The sequence below is a fragment of the Podarcis pityusensis genome (assembly GCF_964106645.2).
Source record: "Podarcis pityusensis genome assembly, chromosome: 18".
In the NCBI taxonomy this organism is placed as follows: domain Eukaryota; kingdom Metazoa; phylum Chordata; class Lepidosauria; order Squamata; family Lacertidae; genus Podarcis; species Podarcis pityusensis.
Window position 1 is genome coordinate 12336692 of NC_138043.1, and position 26266 is coordinate 12362957.

At 54.7% G+C, this 26266-nt stretch overlaps 2 protein-coding genes across 2 annotated transcripts in view; both read left to right on the forward strand.

The window, feature by feature from the left end:
- The first annotated feature begins 60 nt into the window (after positions 1-60).
- Positions 61-20220, forward strand: TMPRSS9 (transmembrane serine protease 9). Its single transcript, XM_080988667.1, has 20 exons — positions 61-1639; positions 7461-7636; positions 8128-8255; positions 9139-9206; positions 9317-9483; positions 10272-10313; positions 10613-10726; positions 11565-11736; positions 12257-12531; positions 13817-13953; positions 14066-14375; positions 14471-14642; positions 15493-15764; positions 16602-16738; positions 17066-17414; positions 17694-17810; positions 17946-18117; positions 18669-18934; positions 19173-19309; positions 19541-20220. Exons 1-20 carry the CDS (start codon positions 1362-1364, stop codon positions 19700-19702), a joined length of 3651 nt encoding a protein of 1216 aa, XP_080844793.1. The 5' UTR covers positions 61-1361; the 3' UTR covers positions 19703-20220.
- Positions 20221-22058: 1838 nt separating this feature from the next.
- Positions 22059-26266, forward strand: part of LINGO3 (leucine rich repeat and Ig domain containing 3) — a 48777-nt gene continuing 44569 nt past the window's right edge. The window contains exon 1 of the mRNA XM_080988673.1: positions 22059-22139. The gene's annotated coding sequence lies outside the window, so the exon portion shown is untranslated. The remainder of the gene's footprint in view (positions 22140-26266) is intronic.

Below are 26266 nucleotides of genomic sequence, written 5' to 3' on the forward strand. Positions count from 1 at the left end.
CCCTCACCTGCTTTTTGAGTTTCTTGAAGTGCTGCAATATCGATGTTAAAACATTGCAGCTCTCGTGCAATGATAGCAGTTCTGCGTTTGAGATGCTCATTATCTGTATATTCCATGTTCCAAAGTTCAATTGTCTTTTATAACCTCTGGGTGGTGACCTCACTGGGCGCAGTAATCCAGTCAGGGAAAAAGGGAGGCAGACTATGTTTAGGGCACCTTTTCTAGCCCCTCCTCCTTTTTGGGGTGAGCAGAGTTGGTCCTAAATAGGGCTGCTCAGTTGTGCATAAAGCTGCCAAGCTGCTCAACTGTCTCATTCCTTAAGGTTCATGACTTGGGGCTTCCAGACTTCACAGTCCTGCCCTCGTTACCATTTGCCAATCGCCATGGGACTTTTGGGGTTTGGGTTTGGGATGAGTTTTTGGAAGATGCCTGTGTGTGAATTTGTTTTATGTGTGTAGATCAGTGCACACTGACCAACGCACAGTAAGGCTCTGTTCTGATGGCATGAGGATCATGACGACCTCTGCTGCAGCCTCCATCTGCCTTCACAACCTTTGTAACATACCACTTGTTATCTTCTGCCTGTTCTGCCATTGAGGACTTCTTGGATCATGCTTTATCTAGCTCCTTCCCTTTGACCTTACTGCCTTGAGTGACCCTGCTGGGAGTATGAGACTCCTGACGGCTGCACTCACAAGGGTCCTAGGAACGTGCAAGCCCACTCCCCACGACAAGGTGATGATATAGTGAGTGAGTGGGTGCTGATACGAAGTGCAGGGCAGGGCAGCCCCCAGTCCACACATGATGCAGGCAAAGACTTGAAGGGGTTTTTTTTTGCAATCAAGTGGACTATAACTCTCCTGAAATAGAATTATAGGAGAGAAAGATTCTAGTCATCATGGTTCTGAACAAAGGACTGGTTGAAACAAGAACCTAGGATGCTGCCTTGGTCCAAGCCAGACCACAGGGTCCATCTAGCTCAGCATTGTCTATGCTGGTAAGATAGCTCAGTCAGTAGAGCGTAAGTCTCTTAATCTCAGGGTCATGGTTTCGAGCCCCATGTTGGGCAAAAGATTTCTGCATTGCAGGGGGTTGGACTGGATGACCTTTGGTGCTCCCTTCCAACTCCACAGTTCTAGGATTCATTGACTGGCAGAGGCTCTCCAGGGTTTCCCAGCCTGACCTGGAGATGCCAGTGGGGACTGAAACTGGGACCTTCTGTAGTGGCTCCTTCCCCGCCCCACCCATCCTTTCGCAAACTCCATTCCTATCCCCAAAATGAAGCACTCAAGAATCTTCAGCCTTCCCTTGAGGGAAAACTGTCCCTCCATCCTCCTTGAGCATGGGAAATTCCATAATCAATGCTCAGGAGAACAAAGATGTTTTGGAAGCAGCAGCTGCAGCAGCCCCATGGACTTTGGGCTCTGCAGATGGCATCCCACATGGCCAGGCACTGCCAGGGAAGGATCCTCACCTGGGGTCTGCTGCTCTGCTCCTTTTGGCCTGTACCTTTAAGCTCCCCCACCCACACCTTCCTCCCCCCCTCCTCCTCCTCTCACCTTCCCTGCCCAACAAAACCTCCCCTCCAGAGCCAGAGACAGAGGGGAGCGGATGGAGCATGGCTGGTGGCTGCAGCCAGGTGAGCTCTGCTGAAACGACCGCCCTGGGCCAGGCAGGTGAGTCCCCGACCTGAGGGCGCCCTTCCTCACTCAAAGACCACCCTTGGGTACTGTGGAGGCTCATGGGGGTGGGGGGAGGGGCGGTGCGCCCAAGAGAGACAGAAATGTACGGCAAGGACCTCTGGTTGATTTCCCCTTCGAGGAAAAGTTGCAACCTTGGGGGGCTTTTCAGCTGAAAGGAAAGGCGAGGAAGCAGAGGCAGGAGAGAAGTGCCTCAGAATCTGGTGGTTCTCAAACTTTTCTCTCTGGGCCACTTTCAGAATAACAATTTGCTCGCGCCACAGAAATTATTTCTGCTTAGTTTTGTTTTCCAGCGTATCAACTAGCAGTGCTTGATTTATAACCTAGAACGCAACTTCTTTATAACATGATCATGGCATATCCAGAAAGTAAAAAAACAACGTGGCTACATAAGAACAAGAACCTTTCCCCAAATGCAGTTATAAACCAGCCTCTTACAGGTGTCCTTTAAGTGTGAATACAAACTCAGTGTGAGCTTCCTTTGGCTAGGCAATCTCACTTATATCAGGTCTAATTTGAGACTAGCAAGCTCTCCTCTTTTCAACACAAAGAAGCCTTTCTCATCTCTGACCTTGCGTATTTGTCAGAATTGGAAATTCTTGTTTCCAGCAATATGCTGCGGAGAATTGTGGAAGAATAGTCAATGCTTTTGACAAGAGGCATGGATCCTGTTTCTCTCTGTAGAGCCAAACAAAATTATTTTGATACCGTCGTACACAGAAAAGTTTCAGTGTTTCTTGGCTTGGCCTGGAATCTTCCTGTCACACTTGCCATCCTCTCGTGCCACACCCTGGGAGAACCGCTGGCATGACACGATGCCTGGCATGGAGACTCAGGACAGGCAAAAGGAAGTCTTTCTTCACACAACGATGGCCACCAACTTCTGACACTCAGACAGATTCATGGGACCTAAGGCTATTGGTGGCTACTAGCCAGGAGGACTCTAAGTGCCAAAGCCAGTGGAATCCCAGTTTCTGGAAATCGTAGCGGGGGGGGGAGAGTTACTGCTCTTGGGGGCTTCCCAGAAGAGGTAACTGGTTGGCCAGTGACTGTGAAAACGGCGCACGAACAGAGGGGCCTCCTGTGGCCTGATCCAGCTGTTGGTGGTGGCTTCAGACGTTTCATCAGAAGCCAGGAATTGTTTCCGTTGCCTTAAAGGATCTCGCCTTCCCAAAAGCTTGAAGGATGGTTGCAAGAGAGAACAGTGGGTGGATCGTCAAACTCTACTGTTCTTGATGGCAAATCAGGAAACTAACATTTTGAGACAGAGAAAGACGGTGCTTTGCTCCAGTCCAGGACAGTTTCCAAAAGGGCAGCCAAGCTAGTCAGCCTCATTGCAAACAATGTTTGTTTGCTGGTTGACTTTATATCCAGCTCTTCCTGCCAAGACCCACCACTTAAAAACAAAAACCTTCCTGAACGTCACAATGTTCTAAAAGTTCAAAATATCCTTCCATCTATTCTTGCAAGCCACACATGGGGTTTTTTGCTGCGCTCAGGCCTTGCTTGGGGGCTTCTTCCCCTTGGAGGGCACCGGGTGGCCACTGTGTGTAAAATTAGGGTGCTGGAGCAGCCGACCCCACTTTGGGGCTGATCCAGCTGCTTGCTGCTTCTGCAGGGCTCTCCTGACATCCTTGTGACCCTGACTCTGGACTCATCTTGGACCAGGAGCTATTACCTTACCTAGTAGGGTAAAGTCCATCAAGGTAATGGACTCAGTACCTGAAGGGTCAGGAAGAAGCCCCTGGACGTGGGGGAAGAATCTGAGCACAGATCAGGGTCCACAAAACTTGCTGTGCTGATGCAAAAACAGCTGAGCCATATAGCTGGCCAGGAGGAATTTTAGCAAGGGGAGGCAAAAGGCCAGAGTTGGGGTGTGACTGTAGATTATGAATTGGGACAGGGGCTCCCACCTGGTGGGGATGCATGCAGGCACACTCATTTGCACGTTAAACTACTAGCGACCCCCTTATCTTTTTTTTCAACATGGAAAGCTGCCAGGCCCCTGGGCTATGAGGCTCAATATTGCCCACACAGGCTGGCGGCAGCAGCTCTTCAGGGTGGGTCTCTGCCAACCTTTCCTAGAGCTGCTGCTGACGATCAAAGCTCAGCTATTATAGCCCTTCTTGCTGTGCTTTGATGGCAAATCTGCTGGACAGATTCTTCAGTGACAAGAGTTGGCTCAGTTGGTAGAGCATTAAACTCTTAATCTCAGGGTTGTGGGTTTGATCCCCACGTTGAGCAATTACTGTTGGTATTAATAATAATAATACCCCGCCCATCTGGCTGGGTTTCCTCAGCCACTCTGGGCGGCTCCCAACAGAATATATATAAAAGCAACAAAGCATTAAACATGAAACGCTTCCCTAAACAAGGCTGTCTTCATATGTCTTCTAAAAGTCAGATAGTTGTTTATTTCCTTGACAGCTGATGGGAGGGCATTCCACAGGGCGGGTGTCACCACTGAGAAGGCCCCCTGCCTGGTTCCCTGTAGCTTCATTTCTCGCAGGGAGGGAACTGCCAGAAGGCCCTCAGAGCTGGGCTGAAGATGCTCCTTCAGGTATACTGAAGATGCTCCTTCAGGTATACTGGGCGGAGACAAAAGATTATTGCCTTGCAGAGGATTGGACTACATGACCCTTGGGAACTCCTTCTAGGAGTTGGTCCCTCCCACTCTGCAGAGGTTAGATCTCTTGTGTGAGGAAGTGGGGGGCACTGTGGCTGAAATGGTCTGAGTGCAGAGACACCTCCCATGCCTCCTGGCAGTGGCAAGTTGGTTTTCATGAAGGGATGCTTTGCTGCCCAAAGGGCTTTTCAAACCCAGGAGGGCCATGGCTGTTTGGCAGTCAGTGCAGGGAGCGTACGCCAAGAAGTGCCTCCAGCGCCCCTTGCAGGGGCATCGCCAGCCCCACCTGGCAGATCTGGAGGATGGAGGCAAAAACAAGAGCGGGGCTGCCCACTCCGGCCCTCTGGCCAGCCTTCACATGCCAAGCAGTCTGCTCTGGCCGAAACTGCCACTTCTCAGAAAGCACAAAGGCTTTGTTCTCTGGGGAGATCCCTGGCAGGGCTGGGCAGAGAAATCAGAGAGGCCTTTCTTCTGGCGCTGATGGAGCTAAACCTGGGGGAGGCCAAGAGGCCTGCACACAGAGAGGGCTGTTTCACTACCAGAGTTCCAGACGGTGCCCAGGGATCCTCTGCACTTACTTTGCAGGTGCCAGAGGATGTTTGAGCACTTCCATTTGCCTGCCCTCCCAGACCCTCCAAGTGCCCCTATTTTCCAGGGACATCCCAGATATACAGACGCCGTCCTGGTTTCTGATTTGATCCTGGGATATCCCGCTTTTCCTTAGGACGTCCCTATTTTCAACAGAGAAATGTTGGAGGGTATGATTAGTTATGTGAGCCCTGAGCCAAGGAGATAATACAACCTTTAGAAAACATTTGAAGGCAGCCCTGTCTAGAGATGTTTTTTAAATGTTTAATGTCTTATTATGTTTTTATATATGTTGAAAGACCGCTCGGTGTGGCTGGGGCAGCCCAGTCAGATAGGCGGGTATTGTTGCTGTTGTTATGGAATAGGATGTCCCTAATAAGAATAAGAATAAATAATAATTTATTACTTATACCCCGCCCATCTGTCTGGGTTTCCCCAGCAACTCTGGGCGGCTCCCTACAGTATATTAAAAACACGATAAAACATTAAAAATCTCCCTAAACAGGGCTGCCTTCAGATGTTTCATTGGAGGCTATGCCCTCCCAGCCTTCCCCAAGTTTCCCCTGGGGGCTCTGATTCCTTCTGATCCCCCCCCCCATCTCACATTGGGTCCCTCCCCTTAGATGCAGGAAACTGTGGGTGAGGAGGGTCCGCTTTCCAAATTTCCGACAGCTCCTCAATCTCACACTCAAGAAAAGGCCATTCTCCTCGTAGTGTTAAACTCTGGAACTCCCTCCCACAGGAGACAAGGATGGCACCAATCTGGCTGTCTTTAAAAGAGGAACTGGACAAGTTCATGGAGGAGGAGAGGGCTCTGGGGGGCTCCTGAGTGCCCGTTGCTGGAAACCGCAGGAGGGGAGAGTTGCTCTTGTGCTTGGCTCCTGCTTGCAGATTTCCCTTTGGGCACCTGGTCAGCCACTGTGAGAACAGGATACTGGGCTAGACAGGCCCCCTTTGGCCTCATCCAGCAGCCAGGCTCTTCTGATGTCCTTATGTAACATCTGAACTTCCAGGTCTTTCAGGGTATTTGGCTGCTGTGGCTGGATGGGCCCCCTTTGGCCTATCCAGCAAGCTTGTCATGTGTTGGAGGCAGGGGTGCCAACTTGAGTAAAATATTGTGGGTACCCAGGTAAGCCCCTCCCCACATGATGCAGTGTGTGCACACCATCTGAGTAGGAATGCCCATCCACTTTGTGGGGGCCCAGCTCCCTGAAATATTCTATTGTGGGGGCTGAAGCCCCCACAGCCCCTAGGAGTTGGAGGCTCTCCCAAGGATTAGTCCCCAACTGCAGTTGTCTGTTTGTGTCATTTAGTTGAAAGCAGCCCCCCCATGAAATCCCAGTATCTTCCCAGAAGTAGAAGCATTTCCCCAACCCTTTCACAATGAAAGTGCAGGATAACAACCCCACAGTTTCCGAAGAAGGGAATTCTTCTCAGCCCCAAGTAACGGCTGCAGCAGCCAATGATCAGGACGGCTTTCGTTCCATTTCTCCTTTGCTTTCCACAAGAAATGGCTCAAGGAGAATTGTTCCTCGGCTGCCTTGTCAGGGGCCCCAATCCCAAGGCTCCCCATCCCCAGGCAGCACCTGCAGATTCTCCCAGGGACAAGAGAAGGGCTGAACCGAAGGGCTGAGCACCAAGCGGCTCATTGAGATGCAACCAGGTCAGCACCGCATCTTCTGATATTGAGTCAGAATCTCCTTTCTTGTAACTTGAAGCCAATAGTTCAGGTCCTCCCTTCCAGAGCAGCAGAAAACAAACTTGCTCCCTCTTCCATGGAACAGCCCTTTAGATATCTGAAGATTGCTCTCCTATCTCCTCTCAGACTCCTCTACGCTAAACATACCCAGCTCCTCCAACCATTCCTCATAAGGCTTGGTTTCCAGATCCTTGGTCATCTTGGTCGCCCTCCTGTGCACACCTTCCCGCTTGTCAACATCCTTCTTAAATTGTGGTGCCCAGAACTGGACACAGGACTCCAGGTGTGGTCTGACCAAGGCAGAATAGAGCGGCACTATGACTTCCCTTGATCTGGACACTACAGTGGTACCTCGGGTTACATATGCTTCAGGTTACATATGCTTCAGGTTACAGACTCCGCTAACCCAGAAATAGTGCTTCAAGTTAAAAACTTTGCTTCAGGATGAGAACAGAAACTGCTCCGGCGGCACGGCAGCAGCAGGAGGCCCTGTTAGCTAAAGTGGTGCTTCAGGTTAAGAACAGTTTCAGGTTAAGTACAGACCTCCGGAACGAATAAAGTACTTAACCCGAGGTACCACTGTATTCTGCATATGCAGCCTAGAGTAATGTTAGGGCTTTTTTTTGCTGCTGCATCACCCTGTGGACTCATGTGGTCCACTTTAGACCCCAGGATCCTTTCCACATGTCTTACTGGCATGTGTCCAAAACTGGAAGGGGAAGGTGGACCTAAGTGGGAGGGACACAGTGTCTAACCAAATCTTCCAGAAATCTGAATACTTGAAATCTGAAAGGGTCAAGAATCTCTTGCCAAAGCCATTTTAGCCCGTTTTCTTCCCCCAATGTAGAACTTCTGCAGTCTGCAGGACAAGCATGGAGCCGCCAGTAGTCCCTGCTGGGAAACCAGTGCTGGGGGGAGAGAAGTGCCGCCCTGTTGCTGGGGGAGGCAGCACTCGCTGCAGGCTGACCCTGGTCTCCATCCTCCTGGGTGCCATCACGGCCAGCTGTGGTGGGATCCTGATGGGTGAGTCCATCCCTGCGGAAATTTGATTCATTTCTCAAACTTGCCTTACTTTCTTAAATTTGTGTACCCTGTTTCCCTTCTTTGTCAGGCGTTTACACCTGAATTCATTGCAATATCTCATTAGCATTACAGTCATACCTCGGGTTACAGACGCTTCAGGTTGCGTTTTTTCGGGTTATGGACGCACTGAAACCTGGAAGTACTGGAGCGGGTTACTTCCGGGTTTTGGCAGTCGCACATGCACAGAAGCGCCGAATCACAACCTGCGCGTGTGCAGACCCTGCGGGTTGCGAATGCTGTGGGTTGCAAACTTGCCTCCAGCATGGATCGCAACCCAAGTGTCCACTGTACTTCATTCATTTTGTAATGTTTATGTGCTGCTTGGCAGCCTGTCCAACAGGTGCAGATTGGGGTGCTTCTGTCCCGGCTTCTGCCCCCCCCAACGCTGGTGCTTTTACACCAACCCACCCTGTGCCTCTTCCTCTCTGCAGCCTTCCTGGTGAAGCAGGAGTTCCTGGCAGATCACCTGGTGGAGCTGCAGGGCCTCCGTTATGAGAGCAGCCTGCAGTGCCTGAGCTCCAACTATCGCCGCACCTTGACCCCCGTCCTGGAGAGGCTGGTGAGGGCAGAGAGAAGAGCCCCTGTGGGGTGTGGGTGGATGTGTGGTTCTGCAGATGAATCCTCCCCCATAAGCACTGGAGGAGCTGGGGGTTTGGGGTGGCCATGGCAGGCTTTGATTTCTGATCCCTTCAAGGCAGGAGCAATACGGGATTTAGGGGGCTGCAGGCGAGGCAACACAAAATTGAAAACATCAATCACTGATAAGATCCATGTGGGGGCGCCAAATTTTGGCCTTGCACAGGGCGCCATATCATCACTCTTTCCTGCTGGGGGTGCAGGGGGGAGGTTCGCTGACAGTGGGGAGCCAGCTGTAAATCACACTTAGCAAGCTGGAGTTCATGCTCTCTTAGCAAAAACAGAAGTGTCAGGCCTAATGAACACAGCAGCTCACCTCTGGTAGGTCTTGCTCCCGTGAAGCGGTTGCTGAGGCTAAAGGTCCCCATCTCCCCACATCTATCTAAGTATCCTCCACCCCAGGGTTTCCCCCAAGCAATCAGAGACTGTATCTGCATGCAGCCAACCTCTCCCCTGCCCTCTTCATGCCTCTTCTTGTTCTGGGAGAACAGCGGGGAGGAGAGCTTGTTGGCACAGGAGTGGGAGACCCCTCCTGACTTCCCAGCCAGACTCCTCTCTGCCTCTTGGCCTCCTTCCTCTCCTGTTTCAGCTTCTGCCTCCGATTCTGTACTCCTCTCTGCCACAGACTCTCCCCGCTCACAAAGCCCTGTTACCTCTACCTTGTCTTCTACCTCGTCCTCGTCCCCCCAGGCTCTGGGCCTTCTTTCTTGGGGGTTCCCCCAGCTGGTTCCTCCCACCATTCCTCTGCGTTCAACCAGTTCATGACAGTCACCCGTTTGCCCCCCCCCTTTTCTGTCCTGTCTCAGTTTAAAAGCAGCTTTCAGAACTCAGCCCTGGAAGGGACCTGTGACAGGTGCTCCGTCTTGCAATACAGGTAGGCTAAGCCATGGAGTGTGCCCTGCCCTGCCCCGCCCTGCCCTGGTGCTGCAGGTGAGGGGAAGCAGCCTGGCCCCCACCTCCTGCGCTTGTGTCTCCACTTGGCAGGAAGGGCAATGCCAGCATCCTGGTCCACTTCCGCCTATGGTTCTCCTCGCAGCCGCTCAGCCCAGACGCAGAAGAGCAGGCGCTGGAGAGGGGCCTGGCAGCTGCGCTGGGCAATGGAGGAATCACCCTGCCCTCCTACGGCACCATCTGGGCAGCCTCTCTCACAGGTAGCATGGCATCATCCCTCGCCCATCATCCAGGGGTAGGGAGGGCAGGCATGCAGGTGGCCTCGCCTTCTTCTCATCACCCCCCTGTGAGGTAGGCTAGGATGCAAGCAAGATCAGTCCCTGCCTGAGTGCAGAAATTCAGATAGGGGCCTCCTAATCCTCCTGCCAGTCACTGCAACCTTCTCACCCTGGGGGCGAGATGGCAGCTTTTGCATCTCAACAAGGAAGGTGAGGGGAGAGCTGAGGCTTCCTCATTGGATGGTAGCCAAAAGGTTTGGCCAGAGGGAGCTTAGAAAATCTTTGCACTCTGTGTAGGGGGAGCCGTGGCAATGAATGCGGGGGCTTTGTCCACACACACACACACACACACACACACACACACCTGTCCTCATCATGATATTGTTAAATATTTGTATACTGCCCTATACATGTTGATCTCAGGGCAGTGCACAAGATAAAGTTACAATATAAAAACACAGAATACATGATAAAAGTAAAAATCAAGACTACCCAATAATCTCCCCTTAAGCACAAGTTGTCCCCCAAAGGAACCCAGGAACTACAGTTTGCCTCTCATGGAGGTACAACCCCAGCCCCCTTAAATTACAGCTCCCAGGATTGGGGGGGGGCAGGGAGCCATGGGTCCAGAGCCCTGTGGGTTCAAGAGACTTGCTGGGGATTTCAGGAGAGGAGGGGTCCCAGTTCTGGGCCAGAGTGGCCTCCATGGGGAGCATTTGGGCTTTTGGAGACCAGCCCCCATTCTTCACCCCCCCCCCTCTCTCTCACAGGGCTGAGCAGCGACTCCCCTTCAGGAACAGGACTGAAATCAGGTAGGCTTCTTTTAACATTTTGTGAGCTCAGGACGTGGGTGGAGAGCAAAACAGTTTTATTCTCTGCAAAGCCATGGGCTTCTGGCCATGCTGGCTCTGCGGGAAGCAGACGGCCAGTTGCTGGGCATCTTAAGCAGGCAGGAGAAAAGGCTGTTGTTGTGCTCAGGACCTGCTTGGGGATTCCCATGGCAAGGCGAGGTCCAGCTTCCACAGGGCTCCCCCGAGGACCTTGACCCTCCCCAAAGAGCAGCTGCCTCGGGGGAAAGAGACTGGGACCCATCCTGCTACCACCCTTGCAGGCACCTGCCCAGGGACAGCCTTCACCTGCCACAGCGGCCAGTGTGTGCCACGTGAGAACGTGGAGTGCGATGACCGGAGTGACTGCCTGGACGGGTCCGATGAGGCAGAGTGCGGTGGGTCCTAGTCTTCTCCTTCCTCTCCTTCCTCCTTTGCCCCTCCTTCTTCTAGGGGTGCTGGGACATTCCCATCCAGGGGTGGTCTCCCCTGGGTCTCTCTCTTCATTCCATATCCTGGCGGGGATTTCCCCCACGTGGTTTCAAGGGTGAAGCAAAGGGGCCTCTATGGTGGTTGCATTAAACCAGGGGTCAGCAAGGTTTATCTTGCCTGGGCCAGATTGGTCCTGCAGAGATCCCTCTGTGGGCTGGATCGTGCGTGTGCATGAGCACATGCACCCACAATTTTCGGCATCTGCACATGCGCAGATGCAATTTTCGGCACTGTGGAAGCGAGTCGCTGCACCGTACTGCGCCAGTTTAGTGCAGCATGTGAGCGGGCAGCTCGTGGACCTGTCAAACGACCTCTGCAGGCTGCTTCTGGCCAATGGGCCTTAGGTTGCTGACCCCTGCATTAAACAATTAAATGTGCCAAAAGGAAGGCGTTAAGATGAACACTGGAAGTGGCAGGTGTGAGCTGCCATCTCAGAAGCGGACTCCCCCTCCAGGAGAATGCTTCTTACTGCCTGCTGCTGGCACCTCCTTGTATCAATGAACATAAGAACAGCCCTTTGAAAGCCGTCCAAGCTGGTGGCCGTAGTCCATGGTTTCACCAAGTGAAGGATTTTCTTTCTCTGGGTTCTGAATCCCTCTGCTTACTGCTGCCACCTGGGGGCAGATAATTGTACCTGCAGCCTCTTTTTAACCATTCTGCTGCCACCTGGTGGCATGTTGGAGTTACTGCAGACCATTTCTACCCCTGAGTGGGGACTGCTGACCCCCCCCTTGTATCTTGCAGACTGTGGGTCTCGGCCGGCCATACAGGCAGCCAACCGGATTGTCGGGGGATCGGAGGCCACTCGGGGGGAGTTCCCCTGGCAAGTCAGCCTGCGGGAGAACAACGAGCACTTCTGTGGGGCCACAATCCTGGCTGCCAAGTGGCTGGTGTCTGCAGCACACTGCTTCAACGAGTAAGCCCGGCCGGACCCATTTCCTTGCTTTTCCCGCAAGAGACTGAGTGCACCATGCCTTGCTGGGTTGTGGCAAGTGGGCAGCTCTCTGGTGCTGAGAACCTTGCAGAGTTAGGGAAAGAGACTGGAGGTGGGTGGGTGGCACGTAGGGCAGCTGCTGGGTCTCAGGCCTTTGGTGTGTCAGGGGCTCACCCTGCATGCAAAGACAGACTCCGATGGACAGAGCAGATGAGACCGAGTGTGGGTCCAGCAGCCAAGAAGGCAGGTTCTGCCTGTGCCGGTGAGGGAAGTGTGGCTATTCCACCAATAACATTATTAACAAGTCATGGTGCTTTTAATAAACACATTCCAGATATATTTGTATTTATCCACACAGTATCTGCAAGAGCTGCCATCTCCTATCCATTGTTCAAAGTGGCCCATGTCAAAATCTCCCCATTGAATCAATATCAGTCTATTGGCAGACGGAAGGGTGCAAGGAGTCCATTGATGGGCCCTGAAGCTCTCCTGCTGCCAACAGGTTCCAGGATCCGGGCACCTGGACAGCCCATGCAGGCACCGTCTGGCTGAGCGGCAGCGAGAGCAGTGCAGTGAAGACTGGTGTGAGCCACATCCTCAAGCACCCCTCCTATGACACAGACACGGCCGACTATGATGTGGCGCTGCTGGCGCTCTCTGAGCCTTTGCCCTTCGGCAAGTACGTCCAGCCCGCCTGCCTGCCGGCCTCCAGCCATATCTTCCCCTCTGGCAAGAAGTGCTCCATCTCCGGCTGGGGTTACCTCAAGGAGGACTTTTGTAAGCACAACCTTTGGCGAGGAAAAAGTGGAAGAAGGAGTGGGGGCCACGGCTCGGCCGAACCTACCTCCCAGGGCTCCTGTGGAGATGGGGGTGGTGTGGCTCAGGCAGGGCTACTACAGGGGGCAAAAGGGGCTGAGCTCTGCACTGAATTGGGCAACTGTCCCCCTGAGGGATCCATCTGAGGAGGAGCTCTCCTTGGCTTCACAGACAGCATTGTACGGTGGGTAGTTTTGCCACAGGCAGGGAGGTAAAGGTGAGCCTTGCTGTGGTTGAGCACTCCAGCCTCGGTTGTTCCCTCAGTGTGCTGCTCCCTACTGGGGGGCAGGTGGGGACCTTAAGGTTGCTTTTCTGCACAAAGTTTGAGGTTGCTGCTGCTCCACCTCCTTCCCCACCTCCTCTTCCCTCTCGTTGCCCCTGGCCAGCTTCACCCAAAGGAACATTGTTTGGGGCAGGAGGAACTGAGCACCCCCATTTCTCTGTTAATCCTGAGATACCAGCCAACCCTTAGCACAGATTTGGTTTGATTTAAGATTGTTCTTCTGCTTTCTCAGCAAGAAATGTGGAGCTCGCAATAGCAGCAGCATTTTAAAAAGCGAGTGAACAGACATTGCAATTACTATAAGGGAAAGCACAGCAACATTTTGAAAAGAGCAGCAGCAACAAGTTCATCAGAAGAATTACACACAGGTCCAGTTATCCAAACTCTCCTTCAGACAAAAATTTTTTTTAAAAATCCTTGTTCAAACGTGACAAATTCATACCAAAACCTCACCATACAAGCTGTGGATTCAAATATCCAAACAGCCAGGGCTGCATTTTGTACTTCAAGGAAACAAGCAGCCTTAAAGAATCCTGACTTCTTTTGTTTTGCTTGTCCACAGCAGCCGTTCCATCAGAAAATATGGTGTGGATCTGAAGAGAGCATTTCCTGCTTCCTTGTTTGCCTTTTGCAAAGTTTCAGGATTTCCCCCTGGGGTTTCTAATAATTTTTGGGTCAAAATTAGAAATGAATTCATAGGAACTGATGAAAATCATTGCCTTGTTATGCAAATGCAGACCTAGCAAATGATTTAGTGAGAATGCTTTGCATTCTGATGGTGGGACCTGTGTGGAATGCAATTCAACAATCCCATGGCCATTCAGTTCAGTGCCTGCCCCTCAGCTGCCCTGCCCTGGAGAGCTCAGGGTGCCTGGAACTGGCAGGAGGAGTTCCTGTCAGGATGCGTCCACCTGAATTGCCGTCAGGCCTTGCCACTGGGCTCCACCTTCTCTCTCTCCTCAGTGGTGAAGCCGGAGCTGCTGCAGAAGGCCGTGGTGGAGCTGTTGGACCAGACACTATGCGCCAGCCTGTACAGCAACGCCCTCACCGACCGGATGCTGTGTGCTGGCTACCTGGAGGGCAAAGTTGACTCCTGCCAGGTATGGCCAGAAGCAGCCTCTGGGAGAGGGCGTGTCTGCTTGCAGCGGGAGCTCCGGGAGGAGGCTTCTGGCATGCCACAGTGCCCTTCTTCTCTCCTCTTCTCACCTACAGGGGGATTCTGGGGGCCCACTGGTCTGTGAGGAGCCCTCAGGCCGCTTCTTCCTGGCCGGAATCGTCAGCTGGGGCATCGGCTGTGCGGAGGCCAAGCGCCCAGGGGTCTATGCCCGGGTCACCAGGCTGCGGAACTGGATCCATGACACCATGGCCACGTTCACGGCCCCACCAGGCCTCACCCGCCCCTCGACGGCCTCCACCACCCTCCTCCCTCTGGCGTCCACCAAGGGCACCACCACTGGCAAACCCCTACCCAGCCCCACCACGACCGGGGGCAGGCCAGCTGCCACAGTACCACGGCCCCAAGGTAGAGAGCCCCCTGCCCTGCACAGGGCCCAGCTGGACTCCTCCTGGGGCTTGGGGCACAGCTGTTGCAGCTCACCCTTCTTTTTCTTTGTGCAGAGTGCGGCCGCCGGCCCGGCTTCTCCAAGCCCATCAAGATTGTGGGGGGCCTGGATGCTTCCCGCGGGGAGGTCCCCTGGCAGGTCAGCCTGAAGGAGGGGCTGCACCACTTCTGTGGGGCCACCATCATCGGGGAACGGTGGCTCCTTTCAGCTGCCCACTGCTTCAACCAGTAAGTAGGGAGAAAGGTGGTTGCCTCAGGTCCAAATTGTAGAGTTCGAAGGGGACCCCCAGGAGCCACCCAGGCTAACCCCCTGCAATGTAGGAACTGCCGCTAAAGAATCCCAGACAACACTAAGGTTGCAGGTTTGATCCCCGTTTGGGACAGCTGCCTCTTCCTACATTGCAGGGGGTTGGCATAGAGGAGCAGGGTCCCTTCCAGCTGTACAGTTCTGGGATTCCATGCCTGCCTGGGATTCCACTCCCTGCTTAAAAGGAGGAAGAAGGGTGCCCCACTTTCCAATCAGCACCCTCCACTCTCTGGAATTGGGAAATGGAACCTGGGAACGTCTGCAAATGGGGACTCAGGTGCCGTAATGGTTGTAGCTTCGTGTGGCACCTTAAGGGCAATTGATGTCACCAATCCGCACTATCAGTTGGCACTGGGGGACACCAAACCACCCATTTCCCCAGAACCAGGAGAAATTCCACCCACAGCAAGAGGGTCCTGGGCTGGGCGGAGGAGGCTTAGTGGGCAATTTCCGATTGCTTGAAAGCTGTGGGGACTTTCAGTCTTGGCAACTGATTTTCATGCAGTGAGACCACTGGGATCCTGCTCAGCCAAGTCTGTGGAGGTTGTGTTTTTGCAAAGAAAGAGTTCTCTCCAACTTTGAACTGGCTGATTATTGACTGACAGGCTGTTGTGACTCAGGAGGAGAGGAAGGAGCTGGGTGGGGGAGAGACCCCTTTGTGGGCATGGTGACCCCCAGAGATGAGCCCCCCCCATTCACCCACCTGCCCCTGGCCTGGCCGCCACTAATGGTCTGTCTGCGCCTGTGTCTCGTTTCTGCCCGTGCTGGTAGCACCAAGGTGGAGTACCTGACAGCCTTTGCAGGCACCACCTGGCTGTCGGCGGCAGATAGCAGCTCTGTGAAGGTGAGCATAAGGCAGGTGGTGCTGCACCCGTCCTACAACCCGGCCCTGCTGGACTTTGACGTGGCCGTCCTGGAGCTGGAGCGCCCCCTCCCCTTCGGCAAGGTCATCCAGCCCATCTGCCTCCCTCTGGCCGTCCACAAGTTCCCCGTGGGCAGGAAGTGCATGATCTCCGGCTGGGGGAGCCTCCAGGAAGGCAATGGTAAGCACTTCCCCCTCCCCCTTGCAGGGAGTGCAGGAGCCAAGGAGGCAGGCCGTTGGATCCATCTAGCTCCCTGCAGTCTACACTGACTGGTAGCAGCAGTTTCAAGCAGGGAGCCTTTTCCAAACCCTGCTTGGAGATGCTGCAGAGGACAAATAGCTCAGTGGGTGGAGCATGAGACTCTGAATCTCAGGTTCATGGGTTTGAGCCGCATATTGGGCAAAAGATTCCTGCATTGCACAGAATTGCACTAGATGACCCTCAGGGTCCCTTCCTCCCACGACTGAACCTTTCTGCATGCAAATCAGGCTGCTGAGCTAGTAGGGAAAGGATATTCCAGAATGTTCAGCTTTAAAAACAACACACGCACTTTTGTATGTGGATCCTCCATGTGCAGGAGCAGTCTACCCGGGCTGTTTCACAGAATTGTAGAGTTGGAAGAGGTTCTGAGGTATGCCACTAGTCCAGCCCATTGCAATGCAGGAATCTCAACTCAAGCATCCCTGACAGATCCTTGCTCAAAAACCTCCACCGCCTTCCAAGGGAGTCTGTTCCACCATCAAATGGCTCATGTCTTCAAAATGTTCTTCCTAATGTTTAGTCAGAATTGCCTTCCTTGCAAGCTGAACCTGTAAGTTCGAGTCCTGCCCCTCAGAGCTGCAGAAAACAAGCTGGCTCCACCTTCCATGTGGCAGCCCTTCAGATATTTGAAGATGGCCACCCCCATATTTCTTTTCTTCCCTCTTCCTTTCATGGGTGTCCTGGAAACTTCCCTCCAGGAGCTACTGGACACTGCTCTGCCCCCTGGCCTGACCTTCGCTCCTCCCCTCCCTGCAGCCTCCAAGCCAGAGACCCTCCAGAGAGCCTCTGTGGGAATAATTGACCAGAAAACCTGCAATGTCCTCTACAACTTCTCCCTGACAGAGCAGATGATCTGTGCTGGGTTCCTGGATGGAAAGGTTGACTCCTGTCAGGTGAGGGTGACTGAGGGTGGCCAGCCTGGGATGCCCCATTCCTACTCAGCTTCCAAAGTGCACCTGATCACAGAGCTGGGTGCTCATTGGAAGGCCCCTGTTTTGAAGTGTAACGTTCCCCCTGCAGAGCAGGCCACTCTGGTTAAAAGGACCTTCTTTGGGGGCCCCAGGGCTCTTTTTCCAGACACACTAGGGGCCACTTTGCCTCTGGGACTTGGTGAGGGCGGAGTTGAGAAGAGACCCCTGTGAGACTCCAGAGGGAGCTTCTCCTGTCTGGGAAGCTTTGTTAGCCCTTGCTGAGCTGGTTGCTCCCATCTCTCCCCGCAGGGCGACTCGGGAGGGCCCCTGGCCTGTGAGGAGACGCCAGGCGTGTTCTACCTGGCGGGGCTGGTCAGTTGGGGGGTCGGCTGTGCGCAGGCCAGGAGACCCGGTGTCTACTCCCGCATCACCAAGCTCAAGGCCTGGATCCTGGAAACAATCTCACCATGCCCTAGCACCACAACCAAGGCCGCGACCACATCCAGCACCACAACCAAGGCCACAACCAGTGGCAGCGCCTCCTCATCCTCCCCCAGCCTGTCTTTGGCTAGTCAAAGGACCACCCAGGCCAGCCTCAGGGTCACCCCCAGCACAGCCAGGCCACCAACCAACACCCCGAGAGCCACCCAGTTCGCAGGTACATGGCGAGGACACGAATGGGCAGAGGCTGAGCATATAAATAATAAATTATTGTGATTATTAGCAGGGTGCCAGGTGAAGGCTGATGCCCTCAGGAGCCTGCCCTTCAAGGCAGGGGGTGCAGGACACTGCAGGGGTCATCTTTCTTACTGTGAGAGACTAAACATGGCCGCTGCCCCACTGGGAAGCCTCTCCTTTGGGGGACCCCTGTGCAGGCCAAGAGGGTGGAGGGTCTCAGCTCCCCCATTAACTTGCTCCCCACCCTCCCTGCCCCCAGCTGTGCCCTGCACCCCATCCACCTTCAAGTGCTCTGGCAAAGTCTGCATTGGGAAAGCAAACCCTGAATGTGACGGCGTCATGGACTGCAGCAACGGCAGGGACGAGGCCAACTGCAGTAAGTGACCTCCGCTCTCCCCTAGTCCACATTTAGCTCTGCTCACCCCCAACCAGACGGTGGGGGGGGGCAAGCAACGTGGCGGGGGGCTCACAAGGGTGTCCTCTCAGCCTGCTTCTCTTCCCACCCACCTAGACTGTGGCTCGACCTCAGCTTTGGCCTTCAGCAAGATCGTGGGGGGCAGTGGCGCAGCACGAGGGGAGTGGCCGTGGCAAGCGAGCCTGTGGCTGCGGAGGAAGGAGCACAAGTGTGGGGCGGTGGTGGTGGCTGACCGCTGGCTTCTCTCGGCTGCCCACTGCTTCGATGTGTGAGTTGGGGGGCTGGGATGAGCGCTGGGGGCGGGGAGAGGTGGCATGTGAGTCGGGGGGGGAGGAAGAGGGTCTTTCTGCAGCCATTGCTCCCCTGCTCCAGGAACAAGCTCCTTGCTGGTGAAGAAGAGGACCCCATCCTCTGTGCCTCCCCAAGCCAGCAATGTTTTCATGGCACAGGAGGGCACTGCCAGACCTCCCTCCCTCCCTTTCCTGTGAGCATCCCCTTTCCTGTGAGCCCCCAACCAAGGCCAGTCCACTCAAGAGGTGAGATGAGGCAACTGCCTCAGGTGGCAGGATCCATTGGGGCAGCAGGTGCAGTCTCCAAGGAATGCACCAAGGTGAAGGGGAGGGGCTGCTGGTCTCCTCCCACCCTTGTTCCTGATGTAGATCTTTACTCCTGGCTGCGAAGTGGAGGGAGCCACTGGGTGGTTCTCCTCAGGGGCCAAAATGTCTTGGGCCAGCCCTGCCCCCCCCTTTTCCCTGGAGACTGGGGAGACGGGGCAGGCCTTGGGCTGGCCAAGGGTCCCAGGTGCACCGTCCTTCTCAGCTACAGCGACCCCAAGATGTGGGTGGCCGTCCTGGGGACACCCTTCCTGAGCGGCCTGGACGGGCGGGTGGAGAAGGTGTTCCAGATCCACAAGCACCCCTTCTACAACATCTACACACTGGATTATGATGTGGCGCTGCTGGAGCTGGCCTCCCCGCTGAGCTTCACCAGCACCATCAAGCCTATCTGCCTGCCAGACCACGCCCACCTCTTCGGCCAGGGCGCCCGCTGCGTCATCACCGGCTGGGGCTCCACCAAGGAGGGAGGTAGGAGGGAACCTCTTCCCGGCTGGGTGGGGGAGCGCCCCAAAGAGGCAGCTCTGGCCCTCGGACCACTCTGGCTTCCCTCAAAACCCAGGCAGCCAAGCAGCCTCGGATCAGCTGGCTGGCTCTATGGGGTGCCCACAGGCAAAGGGCAGGATTGGGCCCTGGGCCTTCCTCGCTGTGAGTCTCCTGCCCCCTCTCGCTGCCGGAAAGCCCAATTCCACTCTGCCCTCCCCTGCAGGGCTGATGGCGAGGCAGCTGCAGAAGGCGGCCGTCAACCTCATCGCGGAGCAGGACTGCCGCCGCTTCTACCCCGTCCAGATCAGCAGCCGGATGGTCTGCGCCGGGTTCCTGCAGGGGTCCGTTGACAGCTGCTCTGTGAGTCTTGGGCGCCTCTTCCGGAGGGCTCACACCACCTCCCCCTCAGCCCTGACTGCACCAGGTGGGATGGGAGGGAAGCCCACAGCTGGCCAGAAATGGCTGGAGCTGGGGGTGCTTATGAGAGGGGAGGAGGGAGAGAAGGCAGTTTGCAGGGCCTGGGGGGTCCCCTTGCCCCAGAGCTCCGTCCCCGCTCCCAAGGACACTCAGTGCCTTCTCCCTCCTCTGCAGGGTGATGCCGGCGGCCCCCTGGCCTGCAAAGAGGCTTCGGGAAGGTGGTTCCTGGCGGGCATCACCAGCTGGGGCTACGGCTGCGCCCGCCCTTACTTCCCGGGGGTCTACGCCCGAGTGACAGCCGTGCGGGGCTGGATTGCGCAGAACCTCAAGGCGTGACTCAGGGAAGAGGCAGGGAAGTGGGGCCTGGCCGGGAGATGGAAAAGCAACTCTCCTTTGGAAGACCCTATGCCTTTAACCAACAGAAGCACTTTTAGAACATGTTTTCTCTGAATAAAGAGGCTTGCCTGCCTCACTTGGACTTCACAAAAAGGGCAGGATGAAGTTCCCCCTTCCTCTCCTGGCCTGTCCACTCTATCACCCCATGATCTCTGGCCATGACCCTTGTGGAAGGAGGGCAGGTGACCCCGAGCCGCCTCTTGGGAACACAGGCCGAAGGACGGATGGACAGACAGGGATCCTTGCCTCAGGAAGAAAGCGTTTCCCTTGGACAGTCTGGCCAGAGACACTGCCTCGACTTCCCTTCCCGCCGTAGCTTGGCCCCTGGGTGGGGGGGCTCTGCCTTGTGCTGAAGGGCTGGATGTGGGGTGGCCTCAAGCCTTCTCTGTGCAAAGTGAGCAAGAGAAGCGCTCGGAGGAGGCCAGAGCAACGGACAATTAAACAAACCCCTTTGTGGAGTTTGGTGTGTGCTGGGGATTTTGTGCTACGCAAACAAAGATTCTTTCTCCCAGCTACCCTTAAAAACAAAGCCAGCCCCAAAATCTGCAGAAACGGGGTGGGAATGTCTCCCTTGCTATCCACAGAGACCACACCCCCTCCCCACTTTCACAAAAAGCAGCACGAGGCCTTGGGCTCAACTGGAAGAGGCTCCCTGGGCCTCCACCTAAATGCTCCCCTGTGCAAGAGGGGAAAGGTCCCTTCTTGTAGAAATCCAGCATGTCAGGGAGAAGCGGCCAAACGTCTGTTTTCAGAGGGCAGGGCTTCTTTCTCAGCACAGTTTGGTTCAGGCCTGCCCTATCTCCTGCCCCCAACCTAACTTTGTTCATTCCCCGTGCACCACCGGCTCCGAGTTCTGCAAGATCCAGCAGGGTGATGCCTGCATCCCTTCATCTGGCTTGGTCTGGGGGCAAGGGCACCTCGCCCACTACACAAGCCCTGGGGGTGACTCAGCCAAGCAGTGAGCGGTGCCCCTGTAAGCCCTCCCTGTCATGGCACTGTGCCCAGGTGTGGGGCTGACTAGGACCCAGTTATCCTAAAGCAGGGGTGCCCAAACTTTTTTCAAAGAGGGCCAGATTTGATTACGTGAACATGAGTGAGGGCTGACCAAAATTGTTGAGTTTTTTAAGGGTTGCAGTTGTTGAACTTTTGGGGAATCAAAGTTGTTGAGCTTTTTTTAGAATTTGACCCCAAGAAATAAACTGCCACTGGGTCCGGATTGAGCCCCCAAAATGGACTTTAATTAGAAGCAGCCCATGTTGAGTCAGGGGCACACCTGCAATTTGCGGGACACTGCGGAGACCCCACTCTCAGGCACAAGTAACGGGGGAAGCACACACCCCCCCCCCCGCTAATTCAGGCCTCAGGCTGGTTCTCCCGGCTTCTCTTCATCCCCCTAGCTTGGCCCCCTCTACCTAAAGCTTGCTTCCCCTTCTCAGCACAGGCCCACAGGAAGTCAACTTGGGGGGCTGGGAAGGCAGGGGCACAGGTCAGTCACAGAATGGTAGCCTCGGAAGGCGGCCTCGAGCGTCATCTAGTCCAACCCGCTGCAATGGGTTTGCTTTCCGTAGGACGGAGCGAGGGCGCCCCCTGCTGGGCCGGGGCTTAGGCTCGTTCTCCCCAGCGGGTAAATCTGGATCAAACGGGGCGAGGGGCGGCGGAATTCTGAATGCCCCGGTGCCCCCTAGACCCCCCGAAAGCCGAGGCCGGGAAGCGCCTCGCCAAGTCCTCCGGGGCGCGCGCTCGGCTGTGCTCTTTTCGGTGCTTGGGGGAAGCCGCCCCGCGACTCCGGCGTCGGTCCCGAGGGGGCTCGGAGGGACTCGCGAGCGACGGCGCGGCGGCTCCGGGGCGCGCTCAGCCGGGCCGCCGCGCGCCCCCGCTGCAGCTGCCCGGCTTGGAGCGCGACGCGGAGTGCCACGCCGGCCGGGCGCAGCGGAGCAGGCCGGGCTTGGAGGCGCCGGCGGGGCGCAGCCGCCCAGGTAGGGCCGAGCCGGGCGGGGGCGGGAAGCTCTCGGTCTGCTCGGGGCGCAGGAGGGCGAGCGGGAGAGGGGGAGCCGGCGGGTCTCCTGGAAGGAAGCGAGGCGGCGGCGGCGGCGGGGGATGCAGCCCCTTCCCCAGCAACAGGCGCTCCTCGAAGTGAGGCCACAGCTCGGGGCTCGGACAGGGCCTGGAAGCGGCGGCTCCGGCTCTTGGGACCGGAGCAGCGGACTCAGCACGCGGCCCGGAGGAGAAAAGCCCCGGTGCGGCGAGAGCGGGGAGCGTGGTGCCTTGTCCGGGCCTGGCTTTGTGCCGGCTCCTCGTTCGCAGGCGCTCGGAGAGCTGCTTTCCCGGCTGATCGGTGAGGGGTCCCAGGGACCTCAATCTGCGTCCCTGCGACTTGGTGAGGCCTCCTTGGTCCCCTGGTCGAGCAACGCAGGTCTGGCGCTCATTGCTCCTGCTCTTTTTCGATGGTGCAATCCTGAGCAGCGTCGCCGCGCTTCGAAGGGGGCGCTCATCTGATGAGGAGAGGCGACTGCGCAACCGCAGGGAGGAAAGGGCCGCCTGCCCGCGCCTCTGCTTGGAGGCGTCCCGGGGATTTGCGAGGGGAGATGAAGGGTGCTGGCCGAAGTGGGCCTCCTTTGGCCTCATTCGGTTGCTGCAGGGCTCTTCTGGTCTTCCAGATTCTCCCTGCCATTTGTTCAGACCGAGGACCCTCTTGCCTCCTTTGAGCGCTTCCGCCCCTTCCCCTTGCAAATACTTGGTCTTTTCTCTCCCTGCACACAGATGGTTGTTCTCTGCGGCGTCTCGTGCGCTCCAATGCACATGGTGTGATGGGGGAGGGGGGGGGAGAGGAGAGACAGAACTCCTGGGTCCTGCTCCTGACTCATCTTGAGCAAGTCTGTGCTGCGGACGTGAAAGGGGAGCTCTCCCCTTGTGCTGGGGGTGAGCGCGCACACGCACACACTTTTCTTCAGTAACGGTTTCTAATCTGTGTGGAATTGTGCACTAAGGGGGTCACAGCTGGGCACAATCTGCCCTGATCCAGACTCGCCCAATATCATCAACATGGTGCTTGCTTGCATGCTTGTCTCCCTAAGCCCCACTGTGTTCCCTAGGCCGTTCTTGGAATTGTGACCTCTGTTACATGCAGACACCTTCCAGGAGCCACAGGTGAGAGCTGAGAGCGGGGGGGGGGGGCAAAAGTGGATAATAACCCCCAAAAGGAGCAGGACGTGCCCCTCCCTATACAGCCCATAACCCCTCTCCTGCAGTATATCAGTTACAGATAGGTAGCCGTGTTGGTCTGCCATAGTCAAAACAAAAAAATTCCTTCCAGTAGCACCTTAAAGACCAACTAAGTTAGTTCTTGGTATGAGCTTTCGTGTGCAAGCACACTTCTTCAGATACACTGAAGAAGTATCACTTCTTCAGTGTGTATCTGAAGAAGTGTGCTTGCACACGAAAGCTCATACCAAGAACTAACTTAGTGTATCTGAAGAAGTGTGCTTGCACACGAAAGCTCATACCAAGAACTAACTTAGTTGGTCTTTAAGGTGCTACTGGAAGGAATTTTTTTGTTTTGACTGCAGTATATCAGTCATCCTGAACTGCCTGCCACAAGCCTCTTGGTGATTGTGGTGTTTTCTGCAATTAGAATAACTTGAACTAGGAAGTCATCAGACCCTCTGGTCGAGTTTGAATTGCTGATGTTCATGGGTCCTGGTGGCTTCCCTTCTTCATTTAAGACTGAATTTTGAAGGACCCAAAACAGTTAGTACACCAGGAAGTGCCATAAAACAGGCCACAAGTGTGCTTAGCAGTTGTTGTTTTTGGAGGGGTTGGTGCATGTGTGAGAGTCCCTGTGAATCCCTGTGAGTTATAAAGAGCTGCAAGACAGTCCTGTGAGGCATGCAAATTGTGAATTAGGGCACAGATGGTTCCCTCCAAGTTTCATTTTAAGATGCCTTGATAAAGATATTTATGGCTGCTTTTTTATTCTGCATCTATACATACCTTCCAACCTACCTACCCACCCCCCCACATTCTAACTGAAGGCTGGAACAGATGTTTGGTTTCCTGTTCCCCAGTGGAGAATATTTGTGCCTTCTGGCCTTTTGGGAGATGCTGCTGCTGTCACTGTTCTTGCTCAGGGTCTTCGTTTCCTGCCTCTTTGATGGCCTTACCTGGCCAAGTGCTTCCTCTGGCTTCCTTTCCACATCCAGTGGTCCTGGACTAGCACCTTCCAGTGTTGAGGGCTGCCAACCTGCTCTAATGGTGAGAAGATGGCCTTGGGTTTGTTTCTCATTTGGCAACTTGTCCAGCTTTCCAGGTTATTTTGGCAGCTTCCTTTGGAAACTGATTCTGCTGAAATGAGCAAGCACTTCTCTTCCAGGAGAGCTTGTTGACTCCAAGCCTGAGTGTTACTGTTGGTGATAAGATGCTGCATTTGGTGTGCAAAGAGCTGTTCAGGATGCTGTGTGTGGCTTCAGCACCCCTTCCTCAGAGCTACTGCTCTGGTGGAGATTGGGAGAACCCATGGCGGAGTTGGGGCAGGGGAACCCTCCAGAGCCCTCACTGCAGATTGCTTGAGTTGTGTCTGATCTCCAAGGAAGTGCCGTGAGCAGCCTTCCTTTGCCCCCTTAGGCTTTTGCTACAGAGACGGCCTCTTCTCCTCTGATTCCTGTCACCTCCTCCCTGAGATGCTTTGTGGCTTTTTTGTTTGGATCGCTAGCTGTCAACACCCCAGCATCGTTTTTTGCTCGCTAATCGCTTCTGGACACATTTCCCATTGCTGAGAAGTTCCCTTTTAATTTGTAAGCCTGGAAAGAGACAGGCCTGTCTGGATGAAGTTGTGTTTGGTATTTAGAAGCAGGAGAGAGTGAGGGCTTGAGTGGATCCATGCGGTGAGGTCTTTTCATGGCTGGTTTGTGCTCCTCGCAGTCTGGAGGACTTGCTTCTGCTTTTTGGGAAATCTTTTGGTCTGGTCTGGAGAAATGAGGCAATGCAGAGGCAAGCCTGTTCTAGGACCCCCGCAGTGGGCAGCTTTAGGGGGCTCCTCTGTACGGAAGCCGGCTTGCAGCTCTGGGGCCACAAAGGAGGAGGAGGCCATTTCCTGCTTGTTTGTACTTCATTCTGCCTTAGAATAATAGAATTGTAGAATTGGGAGGGACTGCAAGAGTCATCTAGTCCACTCTCTACAATGCAGAAATCACAGCTAAAGCATCCAAATCAGGGGGGCATTCTGCTTTGCATGCAGGAGATCCCAGGTTCAATCCTGATGGTGAGATTTCCAGTGCTGAAAACCAGCAGAGCTGCTGCCGGTCAGTTTTAGCAGTGCTGAGCAAGATGGACTTGGAATAAGGCCACTTTCGTTATTCCTAAGAGCCATGGGCAACACCAGTGAACCTCACCCAGGTCTGGCAGCTGGTGGGGGAGAGGGATAAAGGAGACCAGAGTGGTGGACACCATCTGAGTGAGGGTCTCCCTAGACTAGTTCAGCCCCCACTGATGGGGGATATCTCAGGTGGCCAAGGAACCAAGGAGTGGGGAGAACACCAGCTCCTTCCTGGTTCAGAACCAAGACCCACTTTGCCCAGCACTTGCCTTGGCAGAAATCATGGTGGGCCAAAGGAAGATGGCTTGCTTTGTTGTTGGTTCGCCATGAAGTTTTAAGCTCTCCCTGAATTGGGAGGCTCTTGTTTCAGCTGACATCAGCACTGGCTGACCTGCTTGCCCCATGAATTTGTCTTGCACTTTTTAAAGACCTCTATGCTTTTGTTGGGTGGCGCTGTGGGTTAAACCACAGAGCCTAGGACTTGCCGATCAGAAGGTCGGCAGTTTGAATCCCCACGATGGGGTGAGCTCCCGTTGCTCGGTCCCTGCTCCTGCCAACCTAGCAGCTCGAAAGCACGCCAAAGTGCAAGTAGATAAATAGGTACCGCTCCGGCGGGAAGGTAAACGGTGTTTCCGTGCGCTGCTCTGGTTCGCCAGAAGCGGCTTAGTCATGCTGGCCACATGACCCGGAAGCTGTACGTCGGCTCCCTCGACCTATGCTTTTGTCCAAGTATTGTGTCTTTTAAAAAAATGTATTCTGAAAAATAAGAAGTCTGGGAAGAGACCAGCAAGTGTTTGCAAGAAAAGTGTCTTGGAAGTGGGGGAGATGGAAACATACTAGATTTCATATTGACTCAATATCTCTTTCAAATCTCCGCTTAGAGCAGCAGGGAAGGCATCACATCAGGTGAAAGTGCTGCAAAGAAGGGGAGGGGAGGGATGGGATGGATGGCTCAGCTGAGAACATCAATTTGACTTCTGGCCATGACTGCCTAAGCTTTATGGGAGGCTATTTTTAAAGTGTTTATCTGCAGTTTACCTCTTCTGACAAAACAAATACAGTGGTACCTCAGGTTAAGTACTTAATTCATTCCAGAGGTCCGTTCTTAACCTGAAACTGTTCTTAACCCGAAGCACCACTTTAGCTAATGGGGCCTCCTGCTTCTGCCATGCCGCCGCCGCTCGATTTCTGTT